This window comes from Lynx rufus, unplaced genomic scaffold (assembly GCF_022079265.1).
Source record: "Lynx rufus isolate CCGP_SWC_20201006 ecotype Redwood Valley unplaced genomic scaffold, mLynRuf1.p SCAF_18, whole genome shotgun sequence".
NCBI classification, from domain to species: domain Eukaryota; kingdom Metazoa; phylum Chordata; class Mammalia; order Carnivora; family Felidae; genus Lynx; species Lynx rufus.
In genome coordinates, this window is record NW_025814832.1 from 39,120,390 (window position 1) to 39,133,562 (window position 13,173).

The window sequence follows — 13,173 nt, forward strand, 5'->3', positions numbered from 1 at the left end:
GCGGCGGGGACGAGCTCCGGGCCCGGCGCCCGGCCAGGTAGGCGGCCCGGGCGGGTGGGTGCGAGCCGAGCCCCCGCGCGGAGTCGGGGAGGGGGCCCGGGTGCGCCCGCAGCGGGATGGGCCCGCCCCCCGCGCCGAGCCGCCGTGAGTCCCTCCTCCGCCACCGCACCCGCCGCTCACCTCACCTCAGCTGCTGCCGAGCCCCACGCGGCTGGGCCGGAGGTGAAAGAGCTGGCCGTGCTCCTTGCTGGAGCTGCCGGCCCCTGGCCCTGGTTCAGCCTCCGTGCCAGTCTGCGGAAGTCAGAACCGAGCGGCAGGTGACCCCACGCTTGTCAGTGGGCTCACGGCTGATATTTTGCCACGTTCTAGAAACGAGCTGGGGTAGATGTGGATCAACCACCATTTGCCACGACTGTTCTTCTGAAACCTGAAACGGGCCCAACTGCTTTGCTGGTGGGGGGCCCTCCCTCAGCTTCGCCTCTCTCCTCTTGGGGGTGAAATGGCTAGCTAGGAGATCCCTTCCTTGTTCTGGAACATCCGCAGCTTAGTGGTGTGAGGGTAGGAGTTCCTCGTTTGGGAAATCCTGGCTCGTTGGATTGGGCCTGGTAGGCCCCTGAGCTGTGGGGACAGGGGGTGCAGAACTGAGCGGAGGAAGGGGTCCCCTGCTGCCTTTGACACCTAGGTGATGGCAGGGCCACCTCCACTCTCTGCCTGCTCTTTCCCCCAGGGCTCCACAGAGAAGGAGACCCTGTCCCCAGCTTTTCTCCTCCAGGTGGCCTCTCTTCGTCATACCCCGGAACTTGGCAGTCTTTGGGGATTTTCTGAATCTCATTAAATGAAGCTCGTCTCAGGATGTCTGGATTCTATTCCTTTGTTTTCACAGCAAATGAAGAAATCCCAAAGCTTTGCCACCTTCTCTTAGATACCTTGATTTCTCTTCTGAAATTGGGTTTGAGGCAGAAAATACCGAGAGAAAACTCGTAAGTGCCAAAGTGAGACCCACACAGAGAGAGGGCTGCTGCCACCCCACCCCCACGCAGGAGGAGCCTCCCGGACTTGGAGGTGGAGCCTGCCTGCCCCACCGCTGCCGCCCTGGCCGCCTTCCCTGGGCCCGCAGAGCTGGGCTTCTGCTAAGGCGGTGTGCTTCAGCAGCACCAGAAGGTACTGGTGGAGAAAGCTGCCCCAGATCCAGGGTTTTCTGCCCAGTGGGGGACGGAGAGTGGACAGAGGGGAGTGTGGATTTATGAGAGGGGGTAGTGCTGCCATCTGGCTCTCTGTGGCCCCAAACCTCTTGTGTCAACAACTTCTGATGTGTGTGACTCTTCACCTTACTCTTCCCAAGGTGCTATGAGGACCAGATTTAGTTTTTGTTAGACTTTTATCTGATTGAGTATCTACCATATGGCAGGCACTTTGCTAACCGCTATTACATATTTATCCCACTTATTTTTTGCCAGGCCAGTGAGTAATGAGGTGGGACTATCGATAGGGGACTATCGACATCCCCTATCTTGTGGATGAGGAAGCAGGCTCGGAGAGGGGACTTGGCTTGACCAGGACCACAGAGTCAGATGCAGAGGGGCTGGCTGTAAAAATACATCCGTTTGACCAGAGCTGCATTCATGGGTCATAGGCACTTTTGCCTTGCTGGGACCCTTCTTCCACTAAAAATAATACCAATTTTTAAAAAACCCTATATTTTACAACAATTAAAAAAAAACCCTATATTTTACAATTGTGTTGGTATAAAGACAAGTATAATCCAGGCCAGATTAAAAATTAAAACATTTTCTTCAGCACTAAGTTTGTTTCTCCTTCTGATTTTAGCAGAAATCATAACATTTTTTGTGGGTCCCTACAAGTATTGGAAACCCTGGCACCAAGCCCACTGTACCTAATGGAGAACCAGGCTTTGCTTTCTTCCTGCGGGCTACTTGGGGCCCTGCCTGACAGCTCAACCTTCACTTTGCTTTCTCTTCCATCACATTCTAGGGCATTCTAGGGCAATTGAGTCATCCCTTCGATGAGGGGGAGGGAGGGTTGGTTAGATCTTAGAAAAGATGTAACCTCTGTCCCCAATATAATCTTGCCTAACCCAATTAAAACCCTGCTGTGGCCAAGGAGGGCTGCAGCCAGGCCAGGCTGCCTGCCTCCGGGCTCTAGGACATGGGCACTGTCTGGTCCTCATAATGAGATTAGGCCTGGTGGCCTTTTAACAAAACTGTGGGCATGAGGAGAGTGATTCTCAGCACGTTCAACCCCTGCGGGTATCTCCTGTCCCTTTTTGATGACATTAAGTGGAGTCTGACTGCAAGTTGGTGTGGGAGGGGAGGGGTGACTGTCTCAGCCCAAAGTTCCAGAAGCTGCCAGAGCTGTCACCCCCGTCTTGTGCTCTGACAGGAAGGAGGGTGGCTGTGTAAGGGGCTCTGAGGGCTATCAGAGCCTCCTCTGCTTCCGTAACTCTGGTCTGCCCGGCAGAGGGGAACTTTGGGGTGGAGAGTGGCAGCTTCAAGGCCCGTGATGCTGCCCCCCACACTTCTGCTCTGGGAACAAAGGAGGCCCGGGGTTCTGGGGGCCAACCCAGCTGGCAGGGAAGAGAGTGTTCTCACTGTCTGGTTTGGGAAATGAAGGGGCCTGATTCAAAGGCATTTGCTTGCTAGGGAGTGAATCTCAACTGCTTTCAAAGTTTGCACATGCAAAATGTGTTTGTGGATGGGTCGGATTCCAGCCAGAGTCAGTAGGATGCGGTCTCTCTTCAGCAATTGGAAGCAGCCCCTCCTTGCACAAAGATAGGTTGCCAGTGACTTGAACCGAATAGGCAACAGGTGAATGCCATTGCTGAAGGAATCTGGATCTTTCACACTCGGAACTTTTGGACTGCGGGGTCACCTGTAGGCAAGGCACAGACAGGCCCGCCCGAGGCGGGATGGTCTTGCTTGGTGTGAGCTTTCCTGCATCCCTCATACTTGGGCTGAAATCACCATCAAATTGGAAGGGAGGGTGGGGGAGATGGATTGGTCCTCCATAGTTCCAAAGGTCATCCTTTATCTGTGGCTTCCTCCTGGTTGCCTCATTACCCGGATGCTTAGTTCCCTAGGACAGGCGGGGCAGGTGAGCTGCCTTTGGAGCAGTTGACAGGAAGACCTCATGGAGCAGCTGGCTCATCCTCCTGCCACCCCGTCTCTCTTAACTACCTGTTCCCGTCCTGCTTCCTTCGCTCCCAGGAGAGCTCCCAGGGAACACTGGTGCTTGTTGCTGTGGTGGGCTTAAACCGCCTTAGGAGCATGGTTTCCTGAGGGGTGAGGGGTACAGGAGGACTGGCCTGGGACAGGGAGAAACCTCCTTGGAGCTCTGTTTCAAAGCGACTTCTTTGGCAAATGCCCATTTGGATCCTTGATTGGCTTCAGTATTTGGAAAGCATGAGAGCTCCACCCTAGATTCTCGGCAAAGCCACACTGCCACCAGACAGCCAGCTGTTCAGGGAGTGCCACCTCAAGGTATTAAGGTGGGGAAAACTGTCTTCCGTGCGTATAGTGGAAAGTGCTCTTGGCGGCCTGAGTTGAACTTGTGGCTTGAATTCTTACTACCCTTTACTAAGAAAATCTGCATCTGCTGTGTAACTTGTCTGCAAGCTCCTTGAAGGCAGGGATCAAGTCTGATCTGTATAGCTCCGGTGTCCAGCAGTATTTGCCAGCACACGGCAGGGGCTCGATGAACAAATGAGCAGCTATTTGCTGCTGGTAATTTGGGGCATGTCCTTTATCCTCTTTGAGCCCCAGTGTCCTCACGCATTGATTTGGGACAGCACTCCTCTCACCATAGTTGTATGGCGAAGCTTCCGTGAAAGAATGCTGACGATCATGAGGGAAGGGAAACAAAAATAATGTAAGAACAGGGAGGGGGACAGAACGTAAGAGACTCATAGATATGGAGAACAAACAGTCTGCCGTGAGGCCCCTGGCACCCCCCCAGCACGAGCGGGCACCCCCGCTCTTTGCCGCGGTGGGTGCAGACGGCATCAGCAGTCTGCCTTCCTGGGGAGTTCAGGGTGGAAGTGTACAATGCAGAGCGGCAGAGCCCCCCGTGTGGTCACCTCACTGCTCCAAAGTGTGATTTCTTTTCAGTGCCACCAGCTACTTCCCTAGTTCACAGCAGACACTGACTGAGGTCCTACAATTTAACTCCATCCTGACACTGTCTACCTGGAGATGGCAGGTTAAGGGCTCAGGCCCACGAGACTGCCCCCACTTCAGAGGCCAGTCGCAAACCCAGGTTGGCACCTGTGCTTCCGACCCACCTGCTGTAGATAAGAGGTTCCCATGGCCTTCTCCTCAGGTTCAGTTAATTTGCTAGAGCAGCTCACAGAGCTCAGAGAGTTATTTTACTTATTAGGTTTATGACAAAAGGATGTGACTCAGGAACAGCCAGATTGAAGAGGTAGGTAGGGCGAGGTCCGGAAGGGTCCAGAGCACAGGAGCCTCTATCCCCAGGGAACTAGGGTAGCCGTCCTCCCCGCTGGAAGCTCCTTTTGAATTTTAATGGAGGCTTCAGCACAGAGACAGGGGTGATTAGATCATTGGCCATTGGTGATTGAACAAATCTGCTGTCTTCTCCCTCCCTAGAGGTTGAGGGGTGGAACTCAAAGGTACAGCCTTCAGTCACATCGTTCCCCTGGCACCCACCCCCCCCCATCTACAGGTTATCTAGGGGGCTCAGTAACATAACAGAAGACAGCATTAGGGCTTTCTTGGGAAATTTTAGGAGCTTTAGAAGTTTTAGGAGCTCCATCATATATATATATTTAATTTAATATAAATTAATATATATTAATATATATATTTAATTTAATAAATATATATATATTTAAGTTTTTAAATGTTTATTTTTTGAGAGAGAGAGCACAAGGAGCACAGAGGGGGGAGGGGCAGAGGGAGAGGGAGACGCAGAATCCGAAGCAGGCTCCAGGCTCTCAGCTGTCAGCACAGAGCCCGACACGGGGCTCGAACCCACAGACTGTGAGATCAGGACCTGAGCTGAAATCAGAAGGTTAACCGACTAAGCCACCTGGGTGCCCCCATCCTATATATTTCTTATAAGTCATAACGTCACAGCCCTGAAGAGAACCTTGCTCTGGTTTCCGTCTGCCTCCTTAGGAGACTGGCCGGGAGGGAAACATGCTGGCTCTGGCTTGCCCGGCCACAGAGCAGCTCCGAGGTACAGGGGCGACGATCCCCTTTGCGACCCTGAGCTCCCTCTGCTGTCATTGGTTATTCTGCTGGGCAGGGAGAAGCTGTGGCAGGTCTGCCAGCAGCAGAGCACGTTCGTTCTGTTCTTCCTGATTCAGAGCTAATCAGATTCTGACTGTGCCCCGGGCTCTCTGGGGATAAATCTAATAAAGGCGGGGAGGACGGAGAACAAGTGACCCGAGGACAGCCTCTCTCCGGTCGATTTTTCCTGTTAGAGTTAGGGCAGAGGAATAGATCCCCAGGAGACCCAAGGAAGAGTAGGACGCGTTCCTCGGAGGAGGCACGACAGCAGACAGGCACAGGCGAGCTTCGTGGCAGGCAGGCAGACTGCCGACGGGGTAAGTGGGCTCCAGGCCAGCGCTGGGGATGCAGAGGTGGGGACAGAGAAGAAAGAAATGTCCCTTTTAGGTTGTGGGGCAGGTGGATGGAGGGGAGGGTGAGTGGCAGGGAGCCAGAAGAGAGGCGCAGGGAGTGAGGCAGAGTGTTGTGAGAGCCAGGGAAGCTGAGTGGACTTGGTGAGAAGATGCGGGGCTGCAGATGGAAACTGAGTTAGGATCGCGTTACAAGTGTTGCCATTTCACTGGCAGGCGCCCCCGTTTGCACAAGGTGGGACAACATGAGTTGGGGAACTGGCCTCGTCCTCGTCCTTGTCCCTGGCAGGTCTGGCGGGTTAGAAGGGGTACAGAGATTGGGGTGGAAGCTCCATGCTCTGGCTGGGGTGGTGGCAATGAAGATGGCCAGGAGGCAAGTGATGGTGGGGACCCTGGGGGAGAACCCCGAGGATTCGGTGGCCTGTCTGTAGAGGTGTCAGCGTCGGGACCAGGAGGACAGCCGCAGTGGCCACCTGCACGAGGTCAGGATTGGATTCGGTTATGACGATGATGGGCAGATGACTTGACTAGGGATGTGCGGAGGAGTTTGAAGTGTTTGCTGATGTCGGTAGAGATGTGTGGTGGGTAGCTAGAAATGGGGTTTGTATTTGGGGGAGAGGACAGAACTGGCCCTAGATGTAGGAGTTGCCTTGGGTAAAGGTGACAGATATGGACGGTGGCAAGAGTCTCAGAAATAGGGGTTCATTGTCTGCCAGGGCTTCTGGAAACAGGTGTTCCCACCTGCTATGGGAGTGTGTTTGGAAGATCATTTGATAAAATGTCAAAAACCTAAACGAGAACATAGCCTTGCTGCAGGATTCCATTTCTTCATTTAGGAATTAATGAGACACATGTGCAAAGGTGATCGCATGGTGTGGTTTATTTAGTGAAAAACTGGAAGCTAGCTAAATGTTGAACAGTTGGGATTGGGGTTTGGTTAAAGTGTGGAACAGCTGTATGGTGCAGTCTTGTGTTGTCATTGAGACAATGATGTGAATGTATATTCATGGACAGGAAAAGATACACAGGATCTACTGTTAAGGTAGAAAAGCAGGTTAGAAATCGGTATGTCTCTGTTTTTATAAAAGAACGTATATGTTTGTAGAAAAAAAGGATGTAAGGACACACATGAAAATGCTGATTACTTGTAATTTTTTCCCTTTTTCTGTTAATCTGTATTTTACTGTAGCGAGTATGTATTAGTAACACTCGCCACTGCCCCCAACTTTTTTTAATGGTGAAGTTGCCAAAATTTGTCAGATGTGGCGGAGAGAATCGGGGGGTAAAAAGAGACCTCCCCAATTACTAGTAGAAGACCGGGCTGACTGGACACTCGTTCTTGAGCGGTACAGGGTGGAGAGAGACAGCAAGCGCTGGGTGTTAGAGGGAGACCCAGAACCCATTAGGCCATGTCTCTGCACCGCTGTCATTCTCTGGAATGTTTCCACTGCTGCTTGGAAAGCCCAGGACACTGCGGGCAGAGAACCTCTTTCTGTGGGCTCGGGACCCTGCAGCACCGAGGCAGACAGATGGAGGAGGCCATCCTTGTTCATCACCGGCCTCGTGCCCTGGCTGCCTCTCCTGACTGGGCGTGTGGGCCAGGCCTGGGCTCCGGGTCTGGAGAACTATCCGATTCAGGGTGAAGAGCTTGCGCGAAGGCCATCCTGACCCTGGGGGAGGCTAACCTGGGGGTGCACTGGGCAGAGGAGCCAGGAAATGCGCTTACCACACACACAAACACATGCACACACGTACACATGCATGCAGGTGCACACACACAGGCACACATGCACAGACCCCTGAGCAAGACTTTCGCAAGCCTCCTGGAACTGCCACTTTCTTATCTGTGGCATAGGGACAGTAACTACCTGCTTTACTGTCCCATACAGGATGGCTGTGAATTAAGTGATGTGTATGAAACACCCCATGGGCTCTGAATGCCAAGGTGCTACTCCCTGTCCTGAGTAGGGGTGCAGACCCGGCGGGCCCTGAGCGTGGGGGGAGGAAGTTGTGGCAGGGGGAGCAGGCTGTGGGGCTGCTCCTGTTCCCCACGTCGTCTTCAGGCAAAGCAGGGTCAGAGCACGGGGGCAGCTGTGGGGGCTGCACCCAGGCTCCTGGGGAGGGCAGGATTTCTCCTTCTGTCGGCCACACGGCCACACGCTGGGTGCATGGGTGCAGGGATGTCAGCTTTCTCGTTCTCTCTGGACGTGCTTGTGACCCATCTGGAGGACAAACCGTGACTAACTCTGTACCTTCAAGGGATTTTCTCACTTCTCTGAACCTCCTCTGTGAGCCCCACCTGAGAAAAGCCAGGGCCTTGGGAAACAGAATGCAAGGCACAGGCACGTCCCCCCACCTCTGAATCTGGAGGACCTTCACTTGCACCCTCACTGCATCTCATAGCCAGGTGCTGGCCTGTCTGTCTCTGGGGGAAGCGGGGCACCTCTGCTGAGCTGTCCTTGAATCTCGGGAAGGGACGGAAGCACTGCTGTAGCACAGGGGCCGGGAGAGGTGGGTGGAAGGGGGCAGCGGGCAGCGGGAGGCCGGGACGTGGCCTCTGGAAGCTGTGGGCCACTCTGAGCTTTGCTGTTTTCCCTCCAGCAGCTGCCTCAGCATGGAGAGCCACGCAGGCCTGGCGGCCACCCCCAGGGCGCTGCCTTACTATGTAGCTTTCTCCCAGCTGCTGGGCCTGATCGCCGTGGCCACGACCGGTGCCTGGCTCGGTCTGTACAGGGGCGGCATCGCCTGGCAGGGCGTCCTGCAGTTCAACGTGCATCCCCTCTGCATGGTCATAGGCCTGATCTTCCTGCAGGGAGATGGTGAGTCCCACCCTTGCTCCTGAGAGCGGCGGTTTGCAGGAACCCTATCATCCCTGGGGTCTCCTGCACTTAGACACATCTAAGATTCTAGAAAAGACAGGAAGGAAGCTGGCTTGGGGCCTGGGAACACCAGGCATCCAAATCTAGGGGCCTGAGGTTTGTGGAGCATCCAAGGGTGTGCGTGTAGAGCAAGCAGCCCAGGGGCTGGGCTGTGAGCTGAGGCTGGCTTCTGCAGGGGTGGTTTGAAGTTGGAAGAAAAACGGTGAGTGTGCGTGTGTGTGCGCGCGTGTGTGCGTGTGCATGGGTGTATGCGTTGGGGGAATGGTGGACTTGGCAGAGCTGCAGCTCCTCTCTGGGGCAGGAGTGAGGCTGTGCCTGGCCCCCACCCTGCCTTCTGTGCGGCCTGCTCTGGTAACAGGAAAGCTGGATCTGGATCTGTTTGACCCATTCTTCCTAGGGGCGGTCCTGGTGACAGCCATTCCCCAGCAGCAGATTCCTAAGAGGCATTCCCCGTGCCACCTGGCCCTGTCCGGCTCAGCCCTGTGAGGGGGATTAGCTTGGGAATCGGGTTCCCCACCTAGGGAACCTGGTTGCGGAAGGTAGTGAGTATCTGCTCAGCTTCAATACTGGGCTATTTGAGGACCATCAGAGCTAAGAGGTGAACTCAGAAGCTTGGTGACACCTCAGCGTGACTGCATGACGAACCGAGGACACAGCCCAGAATACACGGGACACTTGATAAGAAAGTGTTGGCGGCCGGGGCGCTAGGGCACACCTACCCGAGGGCCCCCGCGAGGCCCCACGGAGTCTGTTTCCTGTCCTACTGCCTGTGGCTGGGGTGCCTTGCCAAGCCCTTGGTGCAGATCACCTCTGCCAGCCAAGCTGCGTCTCCTCGCTGCCTGTGGCAGGCGGGCCTGACCTTCCCTTTCTCACTCCCTGAAAGCCCTGCTGGTTTACCGTGTCTTCAGGAACGAGACCAAACGCACAACCAAAGTCCTGCACGGGCTGCTACACGTCTTCGCGTTCATCATCGCCCTGGTGGGTGAGTTCCTGGGCACGGCTTTCCCTTTCCCCCACCTCTGCTTCCAACTTGGTGGGGGGGTCGCCGCTTGACACGTCTGGTCTCCACGCCGGTTCTGTTGTGGTCCCGTCCCCATCCCTCCCGCGATCCCCCACCCCCCAGGCATCCCCGGCTGGGACGCTGGGTGCTGGCAGCCCTCAAGCCGGGACCAGATCCCAGAAGTCCCGGCTGGTTGGGTTTCCCTTGGGTCACCTCACCCGCTCCCCTCCCCACCAGCCCTGTCCTCACACGGCCCCTCTCTCCGGTCCAGGCCTGGTGGCGGTGTTCGACTACCACAGGAAGAAGGGCTACGCTGACCTGTACAGCCTGCACAGCTGGTGTGGCATCCTCGCGTTTGTTCTCTACCTCGTGCAGGTGGGCGGTTCCGCGCCACGGCGGTGGGGCGGGGGCGGGGGTGCACGAGGCCACGACGGGGCCGCCTGTGCCACAGAAGGGCCCGCTTTCCCGGGCGTGTGCCTGAGAGTGAAGGAGGTGCTTCAGCACAGTTGGACGCTGCTTTCGGATCCCCAAGTGGGTACGAAAGCCAGGATCTCCCGGGCGAGGGTGCCTCAGACCCAGGCCGCCTTCCAGCTGACGCGGCACATGTGTCTGGCCACGGGCCCGGGCTTCCAAGCGTTCGAGCGCTATGAACCGAGATAGGCCTCGAGTGCCGGGGCCAGGACCTTTCCCAAAAGCGCTTACTGCTCCCCCCACCCCTGCTCTTGAGATGAAGAAAGCCAAGCGGTGGATGGAGGGGTTCCCAGACTGCGTGTGGACACGGCCTACGTGGGGTGACCTCGGGTGGGTCAGACGGCGGCCGGCTCAGTCTCCGGCACCACCCCGCCTTTCCTTGTAGTGGCTCGTGGGCTTTGGCTTCTTCCTGTTCCCTGGAGCTTCGTTTTCTCTGCGGAGCCGCTACCGCCCGCAGCACATCTTCTTTGGCGCCACCATCTTCCTGCTCGCTGTGGGCACAGCCCTGCTGGGCCTGAAGGAGGCGCTGCTGTTTAAACTTGGGTGAGTGTCCTGTGCCACCACGGGCCTCGGGAGACGGAGCCCTGCCCTCTGCTTCCCTGGGCCTCTGCCTTCTGAGGCAGCTTCTTGTGGAGTTAGCGAAGCAGCGGTTTTCCTCTCCGGGGGGGGGACGGGTGGGGCTGGGATTGGAATACCACGCCAGCTTTCTGGCCTTGGTGTGAATGGCATTTGGGCCTGACCGTGACCCCTCGGGTGGCTTCTCCCTTCCACCCAAACCCTGCAGGGCCAAGTATAGCACGTTTGAGCCTGAGGGCGTCCTGGCCAACATGCTGGGCTTGCTGCTGGTCGGCTTTGGCGTGACTGTGCTCTACATTTTGACTCGCGCTGACTGGAAACGGCCACCCCAGGCGGAGGAACAAGCTCTCTCCATGGACTTCAAGACGCTGACCGAGGGCGACAGCCCCAGCTCCCAGTGACGGCCTGCCCTTGTCCCACAGGGAGGGTCTGGCTGCGGCTGGCCTCCTCAGTTCCGGGAGGTTCTGATAGGCGTCTTTGCCGTGCCCTGTCGAGGCCGTCTTTAGGCCGGGTGGCTCTCGGGGAGGGCTCGGCAGTGTCGGTAGGGACCGTGGGGGCAGCGTTCCCCCTCGAGCGCTGATTTCTGGGGTTTAGGGCTTGACCTCCTCTACTTTCTTCTCCTTGCTGCTGCTTTAGAGTCCTGTTAGTCATGCACAGATCCCTGCCCCTGTTGTCGCTGTCACCCCCTCAAATCAAGAAGCTTTGGGTAGAGTTTTGGGTGGTCGGCCCTGGTCACAAAGGCATAGATCCCTGAAGGAGATGCAGGGTGGCTCTCCCCTTGAGGCAGCGGATGCTGGGCCGCGTCCAGTGGCTGCAGAGAGCACAAAGCTGTGGGATAAACTGGGGCTCAGCGACAGGCCTGGCAAGGCCAAGACTTGCTTTACGTAACACTGAATTCAAACCAGGAGTCTCGCTAGTCTGAATAACACGGTGGTGTGAATGGGCCCAGTCTTTGGCAGTAGAGCAAGTGATATTATGTGTAAAATATGTTGGTATTCGGAGCGAGGTTCCCCAGGAGAGGGGAGGGACTGGCCCCTGGGAAGCTCTGGAGATGTGGCTTCGGCCCAGCTGTGCTCTTGGCCTCCCCTTTCTTCAGTCCTCAGCCCCAAGATGCTGTGCTGGGAGAGGGACAGGGCACAGGACTGAGACAAACTGTACTTGGCGGCTGAGAGAAGGGGAAGGAGGTGGCCCCTCGCACTGGCGGGCTGGGTGGTGGGCTGGCCACTCCCTGCAGGGGCCCGGGCCACCAGTGCCCCCGGTGTCCCTGCCCTCACAGGCTGGCTCTGACTCGAGGCCGAGGGCATACGTCTTGTTTTTGTTTTTAAACAAAAAACTGCCCTGTTGCCCCCTTTCCCTTTCAGTGGGGAAGGCAGGGCCGCCTGCTTCTGTCCAGGAGGAAAGCCTCATCCCCTTACCTGGGCCCATCTTTGCAGGAGGTTGGGACGGAGTTGGAATTGGGTTAATTCCCCCCAGCTGTGTAAGTGTGTTATGCTGCCGCCTGAGTCACTCTTTGGATTCAGTCTGGAAGTAACGTGATCAGAGCATTGACCTTGTGCTTCTTGGACTTGGGGAATGCTCTCTTCTTGTTTTCCTCATTTTCTGGGCTTTGAGGAACATGACAGTTTGAGACAGACACAGCTTACTTAAGTGAAGAAATGAATGAGGTTTCTAAGCCCGGCTACTGTTCTGTAGATGGGTTGCCTTTTTCTCACCTAACCGCTGCCTTAGAGAAAGGGGCTGGCCGCTTCTGATGCTCAGATTTCTAACCCTCCGCTTTGCCACAGGCCCTGCCTTAGGCAACAACGCCAGTTCTCCCAGCAGGTGCCTGCAGGTCCGGAGCCCTCCCCAGCAGGGCTGCCCAGGCCTCTCGGAGCCTCTCCCGGCCTCCCTGTCCCAGCCTCCCTGCCTCCGCCGCAGCTTGTCTGGAGGCTACACCGCGTGCTCCGCCAGGAAGGGGCTCCGTCAATTCTTTCACCACCTGGCTCACGCTGAATAGCCAGGTATTTTACAGGTGGAGAGACTCCTGCTTGGACAAACTACCAAAGTACAACTGTGTATCTACCTGCTCCCCCTCCCCCCCCCCCGCCTCAGAATGCCACTTAGAGAAACGGAACCTTAAATTTGCAGTAAAAATCTGTAAACTGGTCTGTTTGCCAACGTGTATGTTGGATGATTAAGGAGGCCCCCTGGAAGCTGATCCATTGTGGTTTATTTTACTTTGCCTGTGGCCAGTTGTCTGTGAAGTACAATGTAGCGTCGGTGCAACAGATGATTCAATAAATGTCTACGGCTGATCTCTGGCCTGTTCTCTTCATTCACCCTGGCAAAAAAGGGGCCAGTGCTTTTAGCGGCATCAGACATGTGAAGTTAGTTCTACCAGGCTCGACAGAAACTGAACCTCCCCTCCCCCCACTCTGGGCACAGAAGGTAAAGCGATTCATGATCTCTGTCATGGCCCAGGGGCTGTTCAGTCTCTGGAGCCAGAGCAGGAGGCTCTTCCTCATGGTTAGAGAAACCCTTTTCCCAACCCAGAGACAGTGGCCTGGAGGGTGGAGCGTGGTAAGGGCCTCGGCAAGAAGTTTTCCCTAGTAGTCGCTCAACTTTTTACCTTTTAAAAGAGATGTCTCTTT

General features: G+C 56.0%; 1 protein-coding gene across 1 annotated transcript; it reads left to right on the top strand.

Annotated features, from left to right (window-relative positions):
* Positions 1–955: 955 nt before the first annotated feature.
* Positions 956–12,837, top strand: LOC124512892 (transmembrane ascorbate-dependent reductase CYB561). Its single transcript, XM_047080531.1, has 6 exons — positions 956–1,161; positions 8,219–8,436; positions 9,380–9,478; positions 9,768–9,871; positions 10,353–10,510; positions 10,752–12,837. Exons 2-6 carry the CDS (start codon positions 8,232–8,234, stop codon positions 10,942–10,944), a joined length of 759 nt encoding a protein of 252 aa, XP_046936487.1. The 5' UTR covers positions 956–1,161; positions 8,219–8,231; the 3' UTR covers positions 10,945–12,837.
* The last annotated feature ends 336 nt before the right edge of the window (positions 12,838–13,173 follow it).

What these genes read in the sequence shown, in the direction of transcription:
- LOC124512892 (XM_047080531.1), top strand. Translation starts at nt 8,232, where the DNA reads ATGGAGAGCCACGCAGGCCTGGCGGCCACCCCCAGGGCGCTGCCTTAC. An exon ending in GTTCATCATCGCCCTGGTGG is followed by an intron (nt 9,479 to 9,767) that starts GTGAGTTCCTGG and finishes TCTCCGGTCCAG; the next exon opens with GCCTGGTGGCGGTGTTCGAC. An exon ending in GCGCTGCTGTTTAAACTTGG is followed by an intron (nt 10,511 to 10,751) that starts GTGAGTGTCCTG and finishes CAAACCCTGCAG; the next exon opens with GGCCAAGTATAGCACGTTTG.